General features: G+C 36.5%; 1 protein-coding gene across 4 annotated transcripts in view; it reads left to right on the top strand.

The window, feature by feature from the left end:
• Nucleotides 1–22,167, top strand: part of HBS1L (HBS1 like translational GTPase) — an 84,760-nt gene that overhangs the window by 5,729 nt on the left and 56,864 nt on the right. Inside the window, exons 3-5 of one of the 4 annotated variants that reach the window (XM_011282599.4) lie at nucleotides 7,784–7,912; nucleotides 8,411–8,605; nucleotides 9,832–12,019. In XM_011282599.4, coding sequence (XP_011280901.2) covers nucleotides 7,784–7,912; nucleotides 8,411–8,605; nucleotides 9,832–11,303 — 1,796 coding nt within the window. In that variant the 3' untranslated portion in view covers nucleotides 11,304–12,019. The other 3 variants (XM_006932040.4, XM_006932041.4, XM_045058087.1) reach the window with 3 other exon arrangements.

Here is a 22,167-nt window from a genome sequence, read left to right as displayed (position 1 = left end):
AGGGCCTTTCCAATCTTCCTCTAGTGTTACACACTTACCATTCAGGATCCTGTTAGGAGATAGAAATTGTACCAGTCATTTTACCAGAGAATATTTATTTATTTATGTATTTATAATGTTTGTTTATTTTTTAGAGAGAGAGAGAGAGAGAGCACAGGCAAGGGAAGGGGAGAGAGAGAGGGAGACACAGAATCCAAAGCAGGCTCCAGGCTCTGAGCTGTCAGCACAGAGCCCGACGCGGGGCTGGAACCCATGGACCATGAGATCATGACCTGAGCCAAAGTCAGACACTTAACTGACTGACTCCTGCCAGAGAGAATTTAATACAGAAAATTGTTAATTAGGTTTTAGAGAACAAAACAATGCAAAAAGGGTGAGCAAAGTGTCAGGGAGGTGGTAACTTCAGAAAACATTTACAGTTCTGAGTTCCAGGAGGAGCACGTGGGCGAGGTCAGACCCAACCTTTTAGAAGCTCCTGGAGGTGCTTCTAGCTGGAACTTAGACCTGTGACAGGAGGGTGCTGCTTTGCTTCTGAAGTTCAGAGGAGGGGCTGTGGAATGGAGACTCAGACCTCTGAGGAGGGGGACAGTGCATGGCTGGTACCGGTGCCTGCAAAAGGACCTTGTGAACCTGGGATTCGGCCTTTTCAACAGGGAGTTCTAGTCAGCAGGCTGGTCAGGGTGTCTGAGGGATGTGGGCAGGGGCACACTGAAGCTGGTTCTGGGACTTTTGGGAAAACTGCTAACTGGTACTAACTGCTGTTACTGCAGCGTGCAGTGTTGCTGGGCAGATGGGGGATGGACAAGAAGCAGAAAGGAAAGGAGCACGCGTCTTCCTCTTCTGACCTTCCAGTCTCCCTCTAGCATCTCCCCATTGGCTGATCCTAAAAGGGAGCCAGATGTCAAAGAAATGAACTTCCTAGAGACTGCAACCCCAGCATCACAAAGCAGAGTAAAGAAGACTGGGTTACAAGCTCAGAGATGGCTTAATCATCATGCCTTTAGAGCTCCTTTGCTGGGATTCAAGACCACATTTTGTAGGGATGAAGGATAAAAGAAATTTCATTTTTTTCAAGGTACCTCTGAGACACTTGCCATTTGCAGTGTTAAAAAAACTTCATGGGTTAACCCTTTGGGGTTCCTACGATATACTGTCACAGTTGACTAGGTGATAAAGTGATATCTGGTAGCATTAACTTTATCACTCATATTTTAAGTGCAGTGGAGAGCATGGCATGTTCATGAAACTGAGAAGATGATGTGAGTGTGATAATTAGATTGGAGTATTTTATTTTATTTGAGAGAGAGAGAGAGAGAGAGAGAGAGAGAGAGCAAGAGCGAGAATGCGCACCTGAGCAGGGGAGAGGGGCAGAGGGAGAGAGAGAGAGAGAGAGAGAGAGAGAGAGAGAGAGAATCTTAAGCAGGGGCTTGGTCCTGGGACCCTAAGATCGTGATCTAAGCTGAAATCAAGAGTCAGACACTCAACCAACTGAACCACCCAGGTGCCCCTAGATGGGAGTTTTTTAAAAAAGCTCTTACATAGTAGAGACTGGATTGAAGGTAGTACATTAGGGGATGTACATAGATTAGTTTGGAGATGGGTTTATTAATCTAGAGGAGATGAGGATATTTGAGGACAGTGTTCTCAAAGTGTGGTCCAGGTACCATCAGCATCACTGGGGAATTTATTAGAAAAGTAATTCTTGGCCCTGTTCAGAGGGGGGCACAGCTGCTCTTTTATTTAATAAGCTCTCCGTAGTCTGTTGATGTTTGCTTTGAGAATCAAAGTTTAGGACAAGGGTGGTAGCATTCGATTTGGAGATAGATTCAAGAGATACCTTACAGGAATTAAGGGCTACAGGATTTGGAAGTTGGTTGAATCTGGCTTGCACAGTGTGGAAACCTTTATAGAGAGAGGGACTGCTGAAAGACATCTTAATCTTGCAGGTTAACACATTCATTTATCTAGGCTTATCTAGATAACGTATTCTTGATCTCGTGTAAGGAACTGATGGCATACCACGTCAGGCATTCAGAGGGTGTTTTTTGTGTGTGTGTTCATGGCCTCGCTTTCTTGAGGTCAGAGTTTATCCCTTTGTCTCTCATAGGTCTTGACGGTGTGTCTTGTGTGTGGTTCATTTTCAGGATAGTTTTACTCCTTGAGTTACTTCTGTACTATACACCAAGAAGTCAGTGACTTTATTGAAGTGGGAGGTACAATGAAATGGTTTTGAGTTTTTTCTGTGACAAACTGTGTTTTTAACAAATGCATGTGGTTTGGGGTCTTTTAGTTTTTCAAAACATGTATGCAATAGTGATGTTAGATCAGAAACTTATTTTTCTTTTTTAGTGATATATTTTCCAAGTGATTGTCAATAAAAAATGAATAGTGTTAGAAGGATGCTCTGTTCTTAAAGAAGCAGCCAGTGTCATTGAAGAGCTGATCATATTCATGGTCTTATGAATTCTGATAATTGAGTGATTTTTATCAATTAATAGGAATTTTTCTAAAATTCATCAGCACATGTATGTTTTTGAACTCTAGGTAGGCACCGTTGTCCTGATGGAAAGGGAATTTCTAAATGTTACAGCTTTTTTTCCTTTGGAACGATTGACTTTGATATTGCGTGTTGAACATAGCCAAGGAATTGAGGATGGCAAAAAGAGCCTACATATACAACTTTATTTGAACAGTTGTGGGTTTTGTTTTGCCTACTGTAATTGGAAGTGTTAAAGGATAAACTGAGGCATATTGCAATTAGTAAGAATTTATTCGAACAAACACCAGTTTGAATCAGGCAGCTCCAAACTGGAAGTGGTTATGGTCCCCCACCAGATTGGACTAAGGGGCAGGGATTTTATAGAGAAGATAGGAAACAAAGCAAGGAAATTATTTGGTTGACTATAGCTTAAAGGTTGCATTATTTGAGAAAGCCTAGTTGGATTTTTGTGATTGGTGGTTCTTTTTAAAAATTTTTTTTAACGTTTATTTATTTTTGACAGACAGACAGACAGTGCAAGCGGGGGCAGGGCAGAGAGAGATGGAGACACAGAATCCGAAGCAGGCTCCGGGCTCTGAGCTGTCAGCACAGAGCCTGACTTGGGGTTCGAACCCACAGGTCGAGTCGTGATATCATGACCTGAACCTAAGTCTGAAGCTTAATCAACTGAGCCATTGAGGTACCCCTGATTGGTTGTTCTTGTTAATCCTCAGGCTTAGGAGTTGACTCTGGCTTAGTTTTCCATTTGTTATCAAGGCATTGGAGCCACTCAGTCAAAAGGCCTCCAATGATTGCTTAAACAGTAGTATTCATTTCATTCCAACTCAGAATCTTTATTAAGCATCAATTAATGTGTAAGAAAAACCCAATTCTAATAAATTTATGAATTAATTTGGTATAAGGAAGTATGTTAAATGTCCTCTTCAAATGTGCCAAAGTGGTATGGGGGGTGGAACATTAGTCCTGCCTGAAGGGTCTGGGAAGGCTTCTGGAAGGACTGGGACATTTGGGAGGAAGAATGGCATCTTAGAGGAAACAGTAGTGCTTGAGCAGTGGCCTCTATGTGAGGCTTATTTGAGAACACTCATTTGCAGCAGGAAAGAGGGCTGGGAACGGAAATAGGCAAATTCTGGAAGGCAGTTTTTAATTTTTGGTGTGTCGTGTCAGCTTATTAGAGGTTTTTGAATAAGGGGTAATATTTTTGGAAAGGAACTGATGACCATATACAAAGTGGACTACAGGGGGATTTATAGGCCAGTTTTTCCTAACTTTCCCTGATATCAGTCATCTAGGAATAATATATAAATACAGATTCCCTGGGGGTGCCTGGGTGGCTCAGTTGGTTAAGCGTCAGACTTGGGCTCAGGTCATGATCATACAGTTCACAAGTTTAGGCCCCGCTTTGGCTCTGTGCTGACAGCTTGGAGCCTGGAGCCTGCTTCTGATTCTGTCTCTCTCTCTCTCTCTCTCTCTCTCTGCCCTTTGCCCACTCGTACTTCGTCTCTCCCTTTCTCAAAAATACATAACACATTAAAAAATACAGATTCCGGTTCCGTTTCCAGCATCACAGAATCAGAACCTCCAGAGGAGGAAGCTCAGGCAGTTGTATCATTAATGAGTGCCTCTTACATGATATTCAATTTAAGGTGTTTAGGGAACAATTTGAGGCAGTTTAGGAGTCAGGTTTTGAATTCTTTGAAATTTCATATATGTTTAAATGCCTTAAGTTTTAAAAGTAATTATGGGTGTTCCAATTTTTCAGAAAGCATTTCCATCAAAGTTTGTGATTTAAATTTAGAAAAGAATAGTATTTTGTATTTATCCTTTTCTCTCCTCTTTCTTTCTCTTTTTATTGTATTTCTTGCCTTTTGGGTTCTCACTTCAACTTCAGAGATTTGGACTGTTTTTTCCCCACTAGTAGCTATTTTCCCTGGGGAATTTTTCTACCTTCTTTCCCGCCCCAATTCCCAGCAAATCCAGCCAACAGCATTTCTAAAACAGTAGCCACAGTGTAGGTTTCTGAGTTGGATTTGTGTGTAGATTGGGGATAAGAATCCATCTGCTTCCCCCCCCCCCCCCCCCAGAAAAAAAATAGTTCCTCTGAGGTTGAGTAGCAGCCTGGATATTGACAACTTCCTTTTCCCTGTCAGTTATTTCCTGAGTGAAAATTGTTGAGGGAATTATCTGATTTTTTTCCTTACTTAATTTTTGATTTTCCTTAGGGTTTTCCTCACAGTTGAAAGATAAGAGAAGAAGTTAGGGAAAGTATTTTTTTTTTTTTTTTTTTTTTTGTTACTTTTAGGCTAAACTGAGAAGTTTATTACAGCTAGGAAAATAATTTATAAATTACCAGGCACAAAGTGGTCCAGTTTACATTTTTTAGTACCCCAGTTATTATTAATTAATTAATTACTTTAGTGTTTATTTTTGAGAGAGTCAGGGAGGGGCAGGGAGGAAGACAGAGGATCCCCAACAGTCTCCATTCTGTCAGTGCAGAGCCTGATGTGGGGCTTGAACTCATGGACTGTGAGATCATGACCTGAGCCAAAACCAAGAGTTGGATGCTTAACCAACTGAGCCACTCAGGCATCCCACCCCATTTCATTATAATAGCAGTGCTCTATTCTCCTTGTACTAGAGGGAGATAAATAGGGGTATATATGCAACATAATATGTGTATTGTTAAATGAAAAGGTTTTTTTAATGTTTATTTTTGAGAGAGAGAGAGAGAGACAGAGCATAAGTAGGGGAGGGTTAGAGAGAGAGGGAGACACAGAATCTGAAACAGGCTCCAGGTTCTGAGCTGTCAGCACAGAGCCCAACATGGGGCTCGAATCCAGGAACCATGAGATCATGACCCGAGGCAAAGTCAGACACAATGAACTGAGCCACCCAGGCACGCCCATAATATGTGTATATTTTTTTTAATGTGTGTTTATTTTTGACAGACAGACAGAGCATGAGTGGGGGAGGGGCATAGAGAGCAGGAGACACAGAATCTGAAGCAGGCTTCAGGCTCTGAGCTGTCAGCTCAGAGCCTGATGTGGGGCTCGAACTCACGGAGTGTGAGGTTGTGACCTGAGCGGAAGTCAGACGCTTAACCAACTGAGCCACCCAGGCGCCTCTAATATGTGTATTTTTTGAAAACCTTAGGGTCTTCAGAATTGTATACAAAAAATAACAGAACTGGGAAAAAATAGGATCGTGACAGATCACTCAGCCTGTAAAGTACTGCAAAAACAGTAATGAAAATGCTTGCACATTTGAAAAGATACCTTAACTTCCTAATAAAGAAATATTCCAGTAACTATAAAACTTTAAATTTTTAAAAAAGGTAAAAGCTTAACAGAAATGTGAGAAAGAATTAAACTAACAAGTCATGTTGCAAAGGCAAAATGCTCACAGATCTCGGAGAGTCAAGAAGCGGTAGGCATGCACAAAACAAGTCACAGGTCCTCCAAACTGAGCCTAGAGGAAGAATGTGGCGCGCTCTGGCTTTATGGTACGGTCACAGTTACAGTGTAAGCTGTGGCAGACGTTACTTTGTACCTGCTGCTTTTAGGTGATGATGCAAAACATCGAAGTGGGGGCAAAATCTCATAACCAAAGCAACTTGAATGTTTTACCCTCATGGTTCTCCTGTTTGCCATTTGGTGTGAGTAGGTTGTATTAAGGAAACACGCAGTATGGCAGAATAGCCACACTCTCTCTCTTACTTGTTCTCTTTGTCCCAGGTGTCTTCCACCTGCTCCTCAGTTTTTCTGATGTTCTTACCTCATTTTGTATAATCGCGCCAGTCTTCGGTGACCGTGCCTCTGTAGCACTCATCTGTACTACTCATTTGGCTCTTAAAATGCATCGTTACGTTTTTTTCTTTGCTTTTACTAATCTCTAAGGCCATGGTTTATATAGTCTATGAATAGATAGCACTTATGCCACAGCCCTCTGAGTAGGGGTATTACACATAAGCCATAGCATTATCTAGTGTTTGTATGTGCATTATTTATATGCATTGGTTATAGACTTTATGGTTAGTTTCTCTTTCTTTCATAGGTCATGCCTTCCTGAAAACATGCACAAAGGTTCAATGTGGGAACACTAAGCAGTAGACTTAAGTGTTATGTGCTCTTCCAGAAAGCTAAATACTATAAAATCCCTAGGAACACTTTGCGTGTAGAATGCTGTATTTCTACCCTCTGTCTTTGTAACTTTCTATCTTTCTTAACTTATTCTTTAATTATATTTCTTCACAATTGAACACAAGCTGCAGGAATTGAGGTCAGTGGGCATCCAGCTGAGGTGGAAGAGTCAGCCCTGGGGGCGTTCATGATGATTTTTCTTTTTTGCTCACTTATATTTGGTTGATGATACGCAGACATATATTGACACTTTCATACTTTGACTTTCCTCCTTTTAATGAAATATACAACACCAGTTACACATTGAGGGATGACACTGAGTGCTATAGAATGGCACAGGCTGATATCTGAAAGTCAGAGTTAGGTATGTGATGCTGTTATGCAGTGTAGACAATGCGTGATTGAAAGGAGGTTTTCAAAAATTAAGGTCTATGATTTTGATCAACTGTTGGGTTCAGACAAAATTAGCAATTCTCAGAAAGTGAAAATTAAGTTTTAGTATTTTCTTTTTTTTAATTTTTATTAAAAAATTTTTTTTAATGTTTCTTTATTTTTGAGAGAGAGAGAGAGAGACAGAGCATGAGTGGGGAGGGGCAGAGAAAGAGGGAGACACAGAATCCAAAGCAGGCTCCAGGTTCTGAGCCATCAGCACAGAGCCTGACGCGGGACTTGAACCCACGAGCTGTGAGGTCATGACCTGGCTGAAGTTGGACGCTTAACTGACTGAGCCACCCAGGCACCCCTTTAGTATTTTCTTAATTGTACAAATAAGCAAGTTTGGTATGTGGTTTGAAATATTTGTTCCAAAGAAGAGAATATGGCAGGGAAGATGGGGTGGTAGGCAGGGATGAGGTGTTAGGAAAGGTAGTGTTTGAAAACTGTGGCGAGTCAGCTCGGTGAAGGTTTTGGAGATAAAAAGGAGGATGATTGTAGAGGCCAGTGAGTAGTTAGTAAGGACGTCTGAGCAGGACTTGGAGTATGGTGTGTTTTGTCCCTGTTTTGTTTTTAGCTATTACTACAGAATGTGGGTAAATGGCTGTAGGTGGTTGGTCAGCATCTTTTGTTTTTATTTTCACTTTAAAAAAAAAAAGACTTATTGGAAAGTGGCTGTGCTACAGCATTTTTCCATCATTTTCTGTTCTAGCTGCTCAGTTTATTTACTCGCGACGTGACAAACCTTCACTTGTTGAGCCTGTAGAAGAATATGATTACGAAGATCTGAAAGAGTCCTCCAATTCTTTTTTGAACCATCAGCTAAGTGGAATTGATCAAGGTATAGTAAAAAGTAGTTTATCCGTGCTTCGTGTTTGAAAATGACTGGTAATTGGTATACCAGAATTTTTCAGTTTTATTGTGATTGTTCATGATAGTGATGGTGGGAAGGAATGGTACAAATATATCTTGTCTCGTCAAGGGAAATTTACATTTTATTAAGTATATTTTATGAGGAATGTATGTTTAACTGTATGGCTGAAACACTGGTTGTGTGGCTATTTAATTGGAATTTTTGACTGAGATCTTTGTTTTATCTCTTCAGGAGAGAAACTTCAGTGATTTGTTTTCTTGTACCAATATTTATTATTTCATAAGCTCTAATAGGGAAAGAGATATATTGTGGATAAAAATATAATCATTATAAATAATTTTTGCCAAGGAAAGAGGAGAGTTGTACATCCTAATATAGTTTCAAATTCCTTTTTTTAGTTTTCAAGATTGAGTGTTCTTCCATGGCACCATTTAAGTACAGCCTTTTAATTATTTTCTGTTCTAGCTCGTCTTTATTCATGCCTTGATCACATGAGAGAGGCACTTGGAGATGCCGTGCCAGATGACATATTGGTCGAAGCAGTTCTGAAGAACAAGTTTGATGTGCAGAAGGCCTTGTCACTGGTTCTGGAGCAAGATAAAATGCAGAATTTGAAGGTCAAGAGTGAGGGAGCAGCATCCACAGGGAAGACTGCAAAAGGTATGCTTTTCCTTGTTCTCCTTTAGTGGTTTTACAGCTAATGTTTTAAAAGAGGCACTGATTTGCTCAGGCTGTTAAGAAATATGGGCGGAACATTTTGCATGTTACAGTAATCCTGATTTTCATCAATTGATTTTCCACTTTGTGAATTTTTAAGCTGAGTGCTTTGTTTTCTTCCCTCTGTTACAGCTTGTTTTTTCATAATTTCCCTTTGTTTTGTAACTAGCAGGATATAGGGGAAATAAAATCAGACAAAAACAAGCCACTTGTTGCTTCTTGTCAGTAGCTTAGAGAGCTTTTTAATTATTGTTGTTTTTCTAACTCTAATGGGTCAGGAGGTGGAAATTAATAGCCAGACGATTAATTACAGAAATCCCTTTATTTTTATAGTATTTATAAATATGTTAGTTTTATTGAAATATCATAAGTATCATACTACTGTTTCATTTCAAAGCCAGATCTTTAATTTTAAATTTATAGAATTTGGGGTTAAGCTTGGAAATTTAATTGGCATAAGAAGGGAACTGAGGTACCTCTGTAATAATTGGTATGGTATCTGTCAGTACGACCATGGTGATTTATTAACTGGGCTGGTATTTCCTGTAACCTGAGGACTAGATTTTTTACCACATCAAAGTCGTATGCAATCTGTTACTATGAAACAAGGATGGGTTTTATTATCTATTTAAATTAAAAAAAATTTTTGATGTGGAGGCACTTGTAACTGACCCTATGAAAATGAGTCTTTAATATTTCATCTTTATTAATAGTTTATCCCAGAGATGACAGGATGTTATTTGTTTGCTTGCTTTTAACACATTAAAAATATAGGAGAAGATAAACCTAGTTCTTTTCATTGCTCTTTTAATTGTTTTGAATTTGAGATAACCATGACGATAATTTAAGTACATTAAAACCTCACATTATAAAATTTGTGAAAAGTAGAATATTGACTAACTTGATATTTACATTTGTATATATTAGTGAACAAAGTATGAAGGTCACTGTAGATGGTTAAAGGAAGGTAAAATTCCTTTATTATTGTTTTTTTTAGAGTGTTCACTTACTATATAATGATCAAATATTTGATCGCTTTATTCATGCTGTAATCAGAAGAAACATTTAGTAATTAAATGCCTCATTTCATGTTTCCTTTTGGTTGCTGTGACTGTCTTCTGCATATGTCAACCTATTCATCTGAAAATTAATGGCTTTTGTAAGGTAAGGAGTCTTATTATCTTCCTCTCAAGTTTCAGCTGATAATGTTCAAAGCTCTTGTCCTCAATCCGCAAACCATTTGGATTGTAGTAGCAAACCCTCTGATTTTTCTGGCCCACTAGCAAAATATGGATTATATCATAATTCCTCAGTTGTACCAAGTCACTATTTACTCCATAAAAAAAAGAAACCTGACAGACCTAAAAGTGAAAAGAAACTAGAATCATGTAAGTTAACAAAAGAGCTTTCGCTAGCTGACCTCATTGATGATGCGCCAAGAGATTCTTGTAAAAGTCAGCCGTCAGTCAGATTATCATCCACGGATGGTCTGGAAAGTCTGTTTTCAAAGAATCTAGGTGCTGATCTGTTTAGACCTCATGAATCGGAATGTGTTTCCAAAGATGATTCTGCATTCAAAGAAATACCAGATTTAAAATCCTTAATGATAAAGAGCACAACGCCTAGTAACTCTTTATGTATTCAGAATAATTCACTTCCTGCTACCCATAACATTCCAGTACAAAACAACTTAGGAAATTTAAATAGTCCTTTGCTCTTAACTAGCTCATTGGAAAATATAGCTCATGATAATTTAAATACTAGTAAAATGACTGAAGTTGGAAGTGTTTCTTCAGTTGAACAGAGTGCCAAGAATTACATTTTAAAAGATGACAGTCCGCAGTTTGCCGGGTGTGAACGTCCATCCCTAGCTGAACTGTTTCAGGAACACAAAGAAAATAATCCAAGCCAGTGCTTTACTTTATCTGATCTTTGTAACCAGTCATCTGCCAGTTTCACAGATCTCAGTTTGGGATCTTTTCCCTTGTCAAGGCTAGCAAATCGGTATCCATCTTCGACTGGAATATCAGAGTTAACAGGATCTCTGTCGTCTTTGGCATTTTGTAAAGCTTCTCCTACAAGAGACCTTGAGAATTTGTCACTTTCTGATTTGATTGCAGAGACAATTGATGTAGACAACTCTCAGTTTAAGAAGGATTCCTTTAAGCTCAGTGTATCTGAAATGAGTTCACCTGGAATAGATTCAAATATTGATCTTAGTGTCCTTATAAAAACCCCTGATTTTGTTCCAAAACATGTAGTAGACCAATCGGTTGCTCCAACGTCAGGAACTAAAGTTTTAAATTCGAAGTTAGGGAAAAATTTCAATTCTGCTAAGGATAATAAGAGAACCAATAAAGGCTCTTTGACTAGGAACCCACCTTTTTCTCTCTCTTGGACCAAGGCTCTTGCTGCTAGACCTTCAGCTTTTGCTTCTACACTGTGTCTTCGTTACCCATTGAAAAGCTGCAAGCGACGCACCCTTGACCTCTATAAGACTTTTCTTTATAGTAGACAAGTTCAAGACATAAAGGACAAAGAAATAAGTCCTCTTATAGCAATAACACCATTTGACTTCAAATCAGCATCTCCTGATGACATTGTAAAAGCTAATCAGAAGAAAGCTTTCACTAGAGAATAGTAACAGGAGAACTTGATAACTGTTGTAGAGTTTTTGTTTTAATTTAAAATCTTTATAGGATTACTGTATATTATGGGATGAGAGTTGTGGTTTTATATTAAAATTGTCTTAAGTCAGTTGATAACTTTAGTTGATGATGTATTTTTGCACTGAAAAAAACTTTTTTTTACTATATTTTCTTTTAGTGATAACTGGCTTTATTTAAGTTGATAGCCTAAAGTGGGTGTATATGTTTACAAAATGCATATGGAAACTTGATATTGTGAAATCAAACCTCAGATATTTTTGTTTGAAGCACTCAACTTTATAAGTTTTTACAATGAGACCTTTTCTTTTGTAAAACATTTTTGTGCTTCATTCTTAAATGAAAATGCCACTTGGGATTATTCTAGTTTAGAGATAAAGATTTTTCTTCTGATATGTGGCATAGCATAGGTGAGACATAATTATATTTTAAAATATTAGTGATATCATTCCCATTCATTATTTTTCTGTAGGTGGATAAAATTTTTCTATTAGAAAATTTTAAAATTCCTGACTTTTAAGAATACTGTGGAGGTTGTTGAAATACATTTTTGATGATAATAAAATGAAAATCCTTTAAGGGACCATGTACATACTGAAGTTGGATTAGTACATAAATTATTTTTATACATTTTTGAAACCATTTGTCCTAAATGCACACTTTGAAATAAATATATAGAAAGTGTTTTCAAGTATGGTTGCATGCTGTTTGAATAGATAATTTTATCAGACCTCTTTAGCTTTTTCTTATGTAAGTAATAAAATGTGTTTTCCTCTGATACTGACAGTGTATGTGCTACCGTGACCAAGTTTCAGCAGTGTCAGACCAAATCCGAGCTCTTCTAGGCAGTAGAACAAGTATGTAATTCACCCCTGAAAGCAGTGGTCCTCAACTAGCAATCAGAATCGCTAGGGGAATTTTTTTCAGAACAGATGCCGTGGCTTCAATCCAGACATGGTCAGTTAGTCTCAGAGGGATGACATTTTGGGACTGTGTATTTTTAAACAAGTCCCCAGGTGATTTTGATGTGTTACTTTTACTGGAGAACTATTGCCTTGGGGGAAGAACTCAATAGAATGGAAAGAATTACTAATGCTAAGGATAGCACCTGACCAATGTGAATTTATATTTTATAGTTTCTCGTAATCAGAAATACCAAGGAAAATTGCTAATTAGGAATTATAGTCTTGCATAAGAGGATGCTGATACTGTATCATTCGTATTTCTTGCAGAAAAAAATAGGATCTAAAATGTTAGTTCTTAATGAAAATAAAATAGCTGGCCTTTTCCTAGTAAAGACCTACTTTCTCTGGCAGCTACTTCAGAGTGCTTTTTATAATTTTTCTTTTTTGTATTTCTTGTTTCAGTTTATTTTCAGAATGACATTCCAATATTTTTAGCTGTGTGTGATGTTTTTATATCCACTGTTTTGGTGGGAGATCTTAAGCTAGAATTATGTTTTCCTTATTCTTGACCAAACACTTTTTTTTGTGATGCCTTCAGGTTTTGTTTTTAATTGTGTATTTCAAGTGTATATCATACTGATGCTTACGAGATGATGTAAATTAGGTTATATTTTATGGTCAGTTTTAAAGTTTAAATTACCCCAACTGCTGATTTTGTTTTCCTAGTCTTATACCTTGATGAAACATTTTAGTACTTTTGCAAAATTAGTGTATGACTCATCAACTAGATTTATATATGGGCCCTCTCCAACTTAGAAGTGAATTGTATTCTATGAGTTTGGAACTGACAAAATTCCCGATAGATTAAGTGTTAATGCAAGTGTACCCACTTTGCACGTGAATCCACAAATACTTATGTAACTCATATTAAAGTTGAACAGTGGTACTATTATTTTACCATCTTTTATAACAGATTTTCAAGTGGAAATGTAATACTTTTAAGCCATTAAAAGTAGATTTTGTAGTGAACTAGATTTCCCTTTGTTGGCTCATTAGGATTGTAACTACCATTTATAAGATTACTTCTTTAGGGAAAATCCTGTATTGCAGGATGATAGGAAAGGCAACAATTTTTAAATAGGTCTCCCTGCCATTGTCATGGCTCCTGGTCCATCAGGCAAGTACATGACATGTACTTGGCTTTGTTGAGTAAGGAATTGTCAGTCTCTGAGATTCAGAGCGGAGCCCAGAAGACCCTTTGCCCTTTCCACCCTTGGCCTTTGGCCCTTGATAAAGCGACCAGTGCCTGTTTGTGGATACACCTCAGTGACAATGATTTGCTCGCACTAAATGCGTACTCTGCACCAACTGCCCGTTTTTGACTGCTGTTTGGTAGCTCAGGTATGCTAAGTGTTTTGATTTATTTTCCAATTCTAATACCAGTTTTGTAGTGCAAAGTCATTTTTATTTGCATTATGATCAAGTGCATTAAAATTTTACTTTAGGAATAGATATAATGTTGTAATTATGTTCTAAATGATACAAAATACAAAAGATATTTAAAATTACTAGTTTTGGTCACGTTTTTTTGTCCTTAAATGATCTAATGTTTATGGATGTTTTGTCCTTTTGCATTCTCAAGTCTTTGGTTGGCTCTTTTGGTTATGATTCTTCTTTCCATTAATTGGCAAGAACTAGGGTTTCACTTCCTTACAGAACACTTTGCTTAACTTTTCTTTTTTGTTTTACCTTTTTCCTATTTCCAGTTTAATAATCGGCATTCCAACCTCCTTTCCTCCTTTGGCTTTTAATTCTTCTTTCTTGAACTTTCCTTTCATCCTTTTGTCTTCTCATATAAGTAGTAATAAATAGCCCAAGTGTGTAATATTTTGTTTTTAGTGTTCGGTGGGAGGTCATACAACTGATTTTCACATCAGAGATAAAACCAGTGTAGTGCTTTTCTTTGTATGTAAAGGGAAGCACTGTTAAGATAAACACAGTTAAGAGAAGATAATGGGTTCGTATGTGATTATTTACCTTTTAAATTGATCCTGGATTTATATGTGGACCACTACAAATAAACAAGTGCACAGTTATACATGGAGGAAGAACTGTGTATCAAGTTTTTTTGTCTTGTATTCCTACAAGTATGTATTTGCTTATAGAGTCAGATTTGTAGTAGCCTAAAAATTGTTTTCTATTACTTGTGTGAACAAAGAGAATGTTGACTAAACAGGGAAGGATTGATAGTAATTTCTTTACTAGTTTTCTTTTAAAATTATATAAGACTCAGTATATGCAATTATACATTGTATTTTTAATTTTTAGGGTGTAAAAGATGTCATTTTGAGTGTATATATACATTTTTGTAAAAGCGACGTTGAAATAAATTACAATTCTGAGGTTCTCCAAAATTAAGAAAACAACACAGTTTATCTATAGGGATTTTTAGATAAGCTTGAGCCTTCAGAATGGAATTTTAATAATTTATGCTGAAGGTACTACTTTTATGTTCCTGTAAACAAATTAAAAAAAAAAAAAAGAACTACCTGTTTGTAAAGAATTTCCTCTAAGATATTTGCCATTTCAAATTCTTGCTTTCCAAAAGGTAAAATTTCTATGTATTTACTTTTGAGGACTTAACATAGAAATCCTATTAAAGTATAGGTTATAACGAATATGGATATTGTAATTGCAAGGATGGAAGTAGAAGGGGAAAGAATTGACAGAGTGCCCATTTCTGATGTTGACGTGCCTGGTTTATATTATATGACCGAAAGGAAAACATCACATCATTTTAGATGCAAGAGATATCACAAGGTGAACAAAGCAATGATTGTTAACCTCAGATGGGAGGGGGGTTGTGGGTACTTAAACACATAATTATATTGATTGTAGTGTGGCAGTTACGTCTTTACACTCTCCAAAGCTGACATCTTTGCCCTCCCGATCTAAGCTGCTGCCTCCTCTGTTTCCTATTTTTCTTAGTAGTATCTCTGTCTTCCAGTTGCTTAACCCAGAAACCTAGCTAACATCGTCCTTGATTTCTCTCCCTCATTTACTTACAATTGATTACCGGTCCTATTTTTCCTGCTTTACAAATAAGTAAAAACATCTGTGTATATACAGTTGATTGTCGTTATTTGTGGTAGTTACATTGTATAAAATCACAAATTAGTGAACGCTGAGTGCAGTATGCCAACACTGACTTCTCAAATGCTGAAGCATTGCTCTTACAGGAAATACAGGGTTAGGTTCCTTTCATCTTCTGGTCACAACATTTTTGTCAGTCAGTATGTAACCTTACTTTATGTATCTATTAAAAGACATTTGTTTAAAATGTATTATTTACATATCATTAATTCATTAACATTGAACTCACAGCCAGTGGCTCTATAACTCAGGCCTGTACAAAGCTTATCCAACACATGGCTTTTATTTATAAGGCACATCACAGCTGCCTTGTACTTAGGAACGCAGGCAGTGCTTTAGCACTACTCATGGGGACCATTTTAAACAGCAAAGTGGCCAACTAAAATCACAGTGTGAAAACTGTGACACGAAATAGATCATAAAAAGGATACTTGTTTATGGTGTAAGAGCCAAAACAAGAAGGCAGGGTATCTATCACCTTTTGACCCAGCAGGGAATGTGCATGTTGGGTGATTCAGATTTTTTGCTTCTCTGCATTTGTCTGGGAGTGATTGCAAAAGTGCCATAAATAGTGATTTGGGGGTTACCAATAAACTTTAGTGAATAGGTGAATTTCTAAATATGGAAACCATCAATAACGAGGAGGCATTGTACATTTTTTGACCCCACTGTTCTCCATCGTTATTGCCAGTTTACCTCTTAAAAGGCCATTAGTTTTGAGCAAAATTACTGAAAAATGAACTGGTTTCTTTACCTCTCATTTTATTTTGCCCAAAACACTTTCTACATTACAACCAGAGTAACTTTTCTAAAATGAAGCTCTAATATTCTGCCCTCTGTATAAACCTTTTAAATTATTTTATAAGACTTTTTCTGAATTTGTTTCTGTTTTGTGTGCCCTCTCTCCCTTCCCTCCCCACCCCCCCCCCCCCAGAACAAACCTACCTGAGTTTCCTCTGCTTCTGTATAGTGCTTTGCCCCTACCACCACCCCCATTTCTCCTGGCTGATCATCCTTCATGTTGTAGTTTATATATCACTTCACTCCCAGTCCCGGGGAGGGGAACCTTCGTAGGCACCCTAGTTCATTGCATTCCTTTTATTACCTTTCCATGTAAAATTATACCCCTCTGTACATATAGTCCCTTTCCCTTGTAGTCCTGTTGAATTGTCCCTCACAGCACTTAAATCATCTGACATTGTGTGTGCATACACAGTTATTTTTATTACCTGTCTCCCTACTGCTCCCCATGGCCCCCACGCAGCTTCTATGGCGGCAGGTATTTTATGTGTTCACTGATGTCTCTTCAGCTTAGAGTATGTCTGGCACATAAATGTAGACAAGGGTTTAAAGTAGAAAGTGAGTCTCACTCCCACAGTCTTGTTCCCTACAGGAAGCTGTAAATAAATCTGTAAACAAATCGTTTCTTTTGTATTATTCTTCTAGAAACTTTACTTGCATATCACTATGTGAACCTGCATGTATATATTTAGACAAATGGGAAGATGCTGTAACACTTCTATGTCTGTACCAGTTGTCAAAGCCTTTTGCAGACTTTACTGTTTATACAGAGATCAATCTCATTCTTTTCAGAAGCTGTGTAGGATTTCTTAATGTGGTTGTACATTAAATAGCCCTTGTTGATAAACATTTTAAGTGTTTTCAGTTGCTATCACTAATGACCCCAAAATGAACACCCTACATTTTTAGAAGTTGAATTTCTGGGCCAAAAAATACATACTTTAAATTTTTGATAGATGCTGCCTAATTATCTTTAACAGAGATTGTACTAATTTCCTTTCTCACAGGTTTCTGAGTATTTCTGTGCAGATTCTCACAGATATGGTTATTACTCTTTCTGGTATTACACCAGCCTGATCATTAGAAAATATTTTTTTCATTTATTTATATGTTTTTCATAGAGTGAGGCTAACTGCTTTATCGTATATTTAAATCTATTTGTATTTCTTTTTCTTGGAACTGTCTACTTTTAATCTTTACCCATTTTTCTGCTCGTTGTCTTTCATAATGACTTTTTGTGTGTGTATATATACAATGTATGTATTGTATATATATGTGTACATGTACTTAAAAGTAAAAAAAAACATTAGTCCTTTGTTGTATGCCTGGAAAATACTGTTCTCCGATTACCAGCTTGTTGTTTTTATAAGATAGAATTTTGATTTTCGTGTATTGAAATGCGTCAGTCTTTTCTCTTGAAGGTTTTTGTTTGAAAGTTCTGTTCCAGCAAAAGATAATTTTTTAAAAAATCATTCGTTTTTTCTAATACATTTGACAGATTTTCTTTTCTGTTCTGTTCTTTTCTTTTTCTTTTCTAATACCTTTTACTCTTTGATCTAGCTGCCATTACGGAGGAAGCTAGGAATGCAGTTTATTCACCAGCATCTTTTGTCTTTCCAGCAGTTGGATTTGTCACAGTACCTTTTGTTTAATTACATGTCCCTTTTCTCTTTTAACCTGATTTGAACCTGCCGTCTTTGACATACACTAAATTCTTTCCTATCTCTCTATATTTTGGGACTCTGTGCTCTTCCATTTCTTTGTCTTGTTTTATGCCAGTACCAGATCGTTAGTTACCGTGGTAATTCTTACACAATTTTGATTTGGTTTTAATGTTTGTAGGCTATCTTGTTTCTTCTTTCCTTTTTCGTAGTTTTCCTGAGTTATCTCTCTTGGTTTTTTTTTTTTCCACATGAGCTTTAGAAACAAGCTGGTCAAATTATCTGGGGGAAAAAATCCAGTTCTAATTTTTATTGAGATATTTAATGTTTTCAAAAATGTTTGGAGAAAATATATTGTCTTTATCAAAGGCAAAAGGCTTTAGACATTACATTATTAAACATGAAACATTATAATTTTAATAGATTTTCTAGTAGACTTATAATATGGAACAATCCTAGTTGATCATGATAGTTTATTCTTTTAATATGATGGATTTTATTTGCTAATATTCTGTTGATGGTTATTCCATCCATTCGCAAATTTAATTTACACTTGTGTATATGTGTGTGTTCTTTCAGGTTTTGATTTCTCTTTGTGATGCTTTTTTTTTTTTTAATTTTTTAAATGTTTATTTTTGAGAGAGAGCAAGGATGAGCAGGGGAGGGCAGAGAGAGGGGAAACAGGATCCAAAGTGGGTTCGGCAGAGCCTGATGTTGGGCTCAAACTCAAAAGTGGAGATCATGACTTGAGCCTAAGTCAGTCGTTTAACCAACTGAGCCACCCAGGCGTCCCTCTTCGTGATGCTTTTGTAGAGAAGAGTTTTTCTTTACCCTTAAGTAATTTAAAGAGCATTGAAATTATTTGTGTCATCAAAGGATTTATCTTTTTCAATAGAGAAATGTTCTAGAGTCAGTTTGAATGTTTTATTTTTCTTAGAAAACCATCCATTTCATTCAGGTGTATTTGTTTAGCGTTATAGCAAACATTGTCATTATTTTTTTAGATTCTTTTATATTTAGTTAAATCTCCATTCTTATTTATTTATTTTTTTTAGTTTTATTTAAGTAATCTCTGTGCCCTACATGGGGCTGGAACTTATGACCCCAAGATCAAGAGTTGATGCTCTTCCGACTGAACCAGCCAGGTGCCCCAATATCCATTTTTATTTTTTTATTAAAAAAATTTTTTTAATGTTTATTTTTGAGAGAGAGAGAGAGAGAGAGAGAGCACTAGTGGGGGAAGGGTAGAGAGGGAAACAGAGGATCTGAAACGGGCTCCACTTGGACAGCGGTGAGCCCAGTATAGGCCTCGAACTCACGAACTGTGAGATCAGGACCTGAGCCAAAGTCAGAGGCTCAACTGGTTGAGTCACCCAGGTGCCCCTCCATTTTTATTTTGTTTTCTCCCCTCTACTTTCTTCTTCCCCTCTGCCAGCTTTGTTTTCTCTTGATTTTATTACTTTTAATTTGTTTCATTCTCCAAAGATTGGCTCTTGGATTAATAATTAGTTCTACTGGTATATTTTTTCATTAGTTTGTGAGTAATCTGTTTATTATCTAATCTGTTTTCCATTTTTTCTCTGCCTTTCTGAGTGGAACATTTAATTTAACCTAAATGCATTTTCAATTCTTTATTATAGAAGTTAATTTTAATTTATGAGATTGCAAACACAGAAAAATTAAGAAAATAATATAACAGATACTCATGGACCCACCATTTAGTTGCAGATCTCTCTCTCTGTTGTGAGAAATAAATTGTTAGATTGGAGTCCTAGCTCCACCTTTTCCTTATTTCTCCCCACTGCTTTGTAGTTGATATGCATTGTTTACATTCTGTCTTATTTACCTATGTCTCTGTAGTTCTATTTTTCCTGTGGATACTATATTTGCTCATGGGTTCTTTTAGAATCATTGTTATTTTCTGGGTTCCTTTAGAGTTACTGTTATTTTCTGGATAATTCACAATTTTTATTTTGATTTCCTTTTTAAGCCAAGAATCTGAAAGTCTTAAAATTTCCAGGTTATTGTGGGAGTTTCGTTATTTTTGTTAAGATTACTGATTTCACTGTACTGTTAGAGAATGTGGTCTGTGACCTTAGAAATTTACTGAGGTTTTTGTTTTTGTTTTTTTTTTTTGAGGCCCAGTGTAGTTTTAGAATGGTTTCATAGGCACTTGCCAAGAATATGAATTCTGTCTGAGGAATACAAAATATGATACATTTCTGTCAGTTACTTTTTAAATTGTTAGAGGGTTCAGTGGGCTGACTTAAAATCTGTTTCCTTAATTGTAGGCTGAGAGAGAGGTAAGTTAAAATATAATACCCTTCCATTTTATTTCATCTTATTACTTACAGATTTTACCTTATGCCTTTTGATATGTAAAGATACATAATCTTTCTGTGGATTTGAAGTTTTCATTAATGTAAAGTTCCTTTCTGATTTGTTTTATGCTTTTTGACTTAAATTCAATTTGTTTAATGTCATGATTGCTTTCCCTAAGTTGGACTTGTTCATCCTTTTACTTTCAATGTTTTGAGTCACTTTGGTTATTTGTGCCTCCTGTAGATATAATTGCGTTTGTCAGAGTCAAAGGATAGGCTAGGTATAATACCTTCTGTGATACATGGTCTGTATTTTGACTTGGTGTGTACTGTTTGGTAACTTGGAGATTTGTACTATCTTTGTAACATAGTAACATACTTTAATTTGCCAGCACTAAGAAATAGGTTGATCTCTCATTATGGAAGATGAAGAAATTAATTTATACTTCATCCCCTCCCTATTTCTCATAATTTTTGTTGATATTTTAAGTTCTTAGTTAAAATATTTACCTTTATAACTTTTATGTTTACATTTCTATTAACTGAACTATTAACTTTAAACAGTTAATTTAATGAGTCCTGGATTTAAAAGTCGAGCTCGTCAAAGTTAGTTTCTTATACTTGCCCCCTCTCTCTTTTTGTCCTGTATTTTTAGTCGTATTATTTATTGCCAAGATGTATAGCATTTTTATTTTATTCTGTACTCAAAGCTTCCTTACTTTCAAAACAACCATAGTTCATTTTAAAATAGCATTTTCATGATTAGGCTTCTATTTGTCTCATTTGACTGTGACATCTGGTTTGACCACTCACCATCCCCTCCTTGCAAAATATACATATGTGAAGTATTTCCCAAGTTGTTGAATATTTGAAAGGGATTCTGTGGGCCTATATTTGCATGACCAGTTGACAGATCATGGTTTTAGGTCCCTCTTGCTTTTGTGGAGGGCTTTGCAGATACTGGTGTGCTGCTCTCTATTATTGTATGTTGCTAGCTAGTCTGATTATGCTGCTTTTAACGTGGCTTTTACTTCTCTAGTGTTACTGCCCGGCCCGCATTTCTCTGGAGTTCTGCTGGCTTACTTTCCAACTTTTTCTCCTGGTGTTTTTATCATTTTCTCTTTTGTCCTTAGTTCTCTTTCTACCCTCCCCCCACCCGCCCCGTGTATGTGTTTTGGGAGAAAAATAGGGTAGAAAGTGTATAATTTTTCCTCAGAGCATTTGATCCTATTAAATACCCTCTTTTCAGCTGTAAAACTAGACTGATTTGAGAGGCTTGTCAGTAAGGCAGACTGTAGCAAAGGTTTAAATGCTTAGGTATAATGATTCCACTATCCATATCAGCCTGACTTGATCATGACATAACACTGAACAGTGTAGAGAGAAATTTCTTCTATTTCTCATTTAGAGAATTTTTCAGTGTTTTTGTACTTTTGGAATTTTGGACTGAGAACTTAATACCTATGTGAAAATTAGCCTTTTATTATGGCATAATTAACTAGAACTCTGATGTCTAAAATAATGCATTAAATGTCAATGTGTCTCCTTAATTTAGGTAACATTTTAGTTCATTTTGTTAGCATATGCAAAATGGAAAATCAATAGCAAATACAAATAATCTTTGAACAGGTTATTGTGTACTTTTGTTATGCATTCATGAGCGGACTGCTAAAAGAACATATATTTAGGGAGTAAAATCCTGGGACAATCTTGTAGTTTTCTGATGGTGTTTTCCTTGCCACTTAAACCTACCAAAGGAGAAGATACTCCTTAAACTGAGTAACACAGACTCTTTTTTTTAAACAAAAACATCCAGAAATTGAAATACATGTAGTATTGTTTGAAAGGAAAGTTCTTGGCAGAAAAAGTCTTACTATTTATGTTTATAATTGTATAGTCAACCTAACTTGGAAGAAAGTAATTTCCCACACAATGAATATTATTGTGTGAGGTGAAGTTTAATTCTTGATTGCTTTGGAGGCTTTTTCTAACATTGGG

The sequence above is a fragment of the Felis catus genome, chromosome B2 (assembly GCF_018350175.1).
Source record: "Felis catus isolate Fca126 chromosome B2, F.catus_Fca126_mat1.0, whole genome shotgun sequence".
In the NCBI taxonomy this organism is placed as follows: Eukaryota; Metazoa; Chordata; class Mammalia; order Carnivora; family Felidae; genus Felis; species Felis catus.
This window is presented reverse-complemented; position numbering and strand designations above follow the sequence as displayed.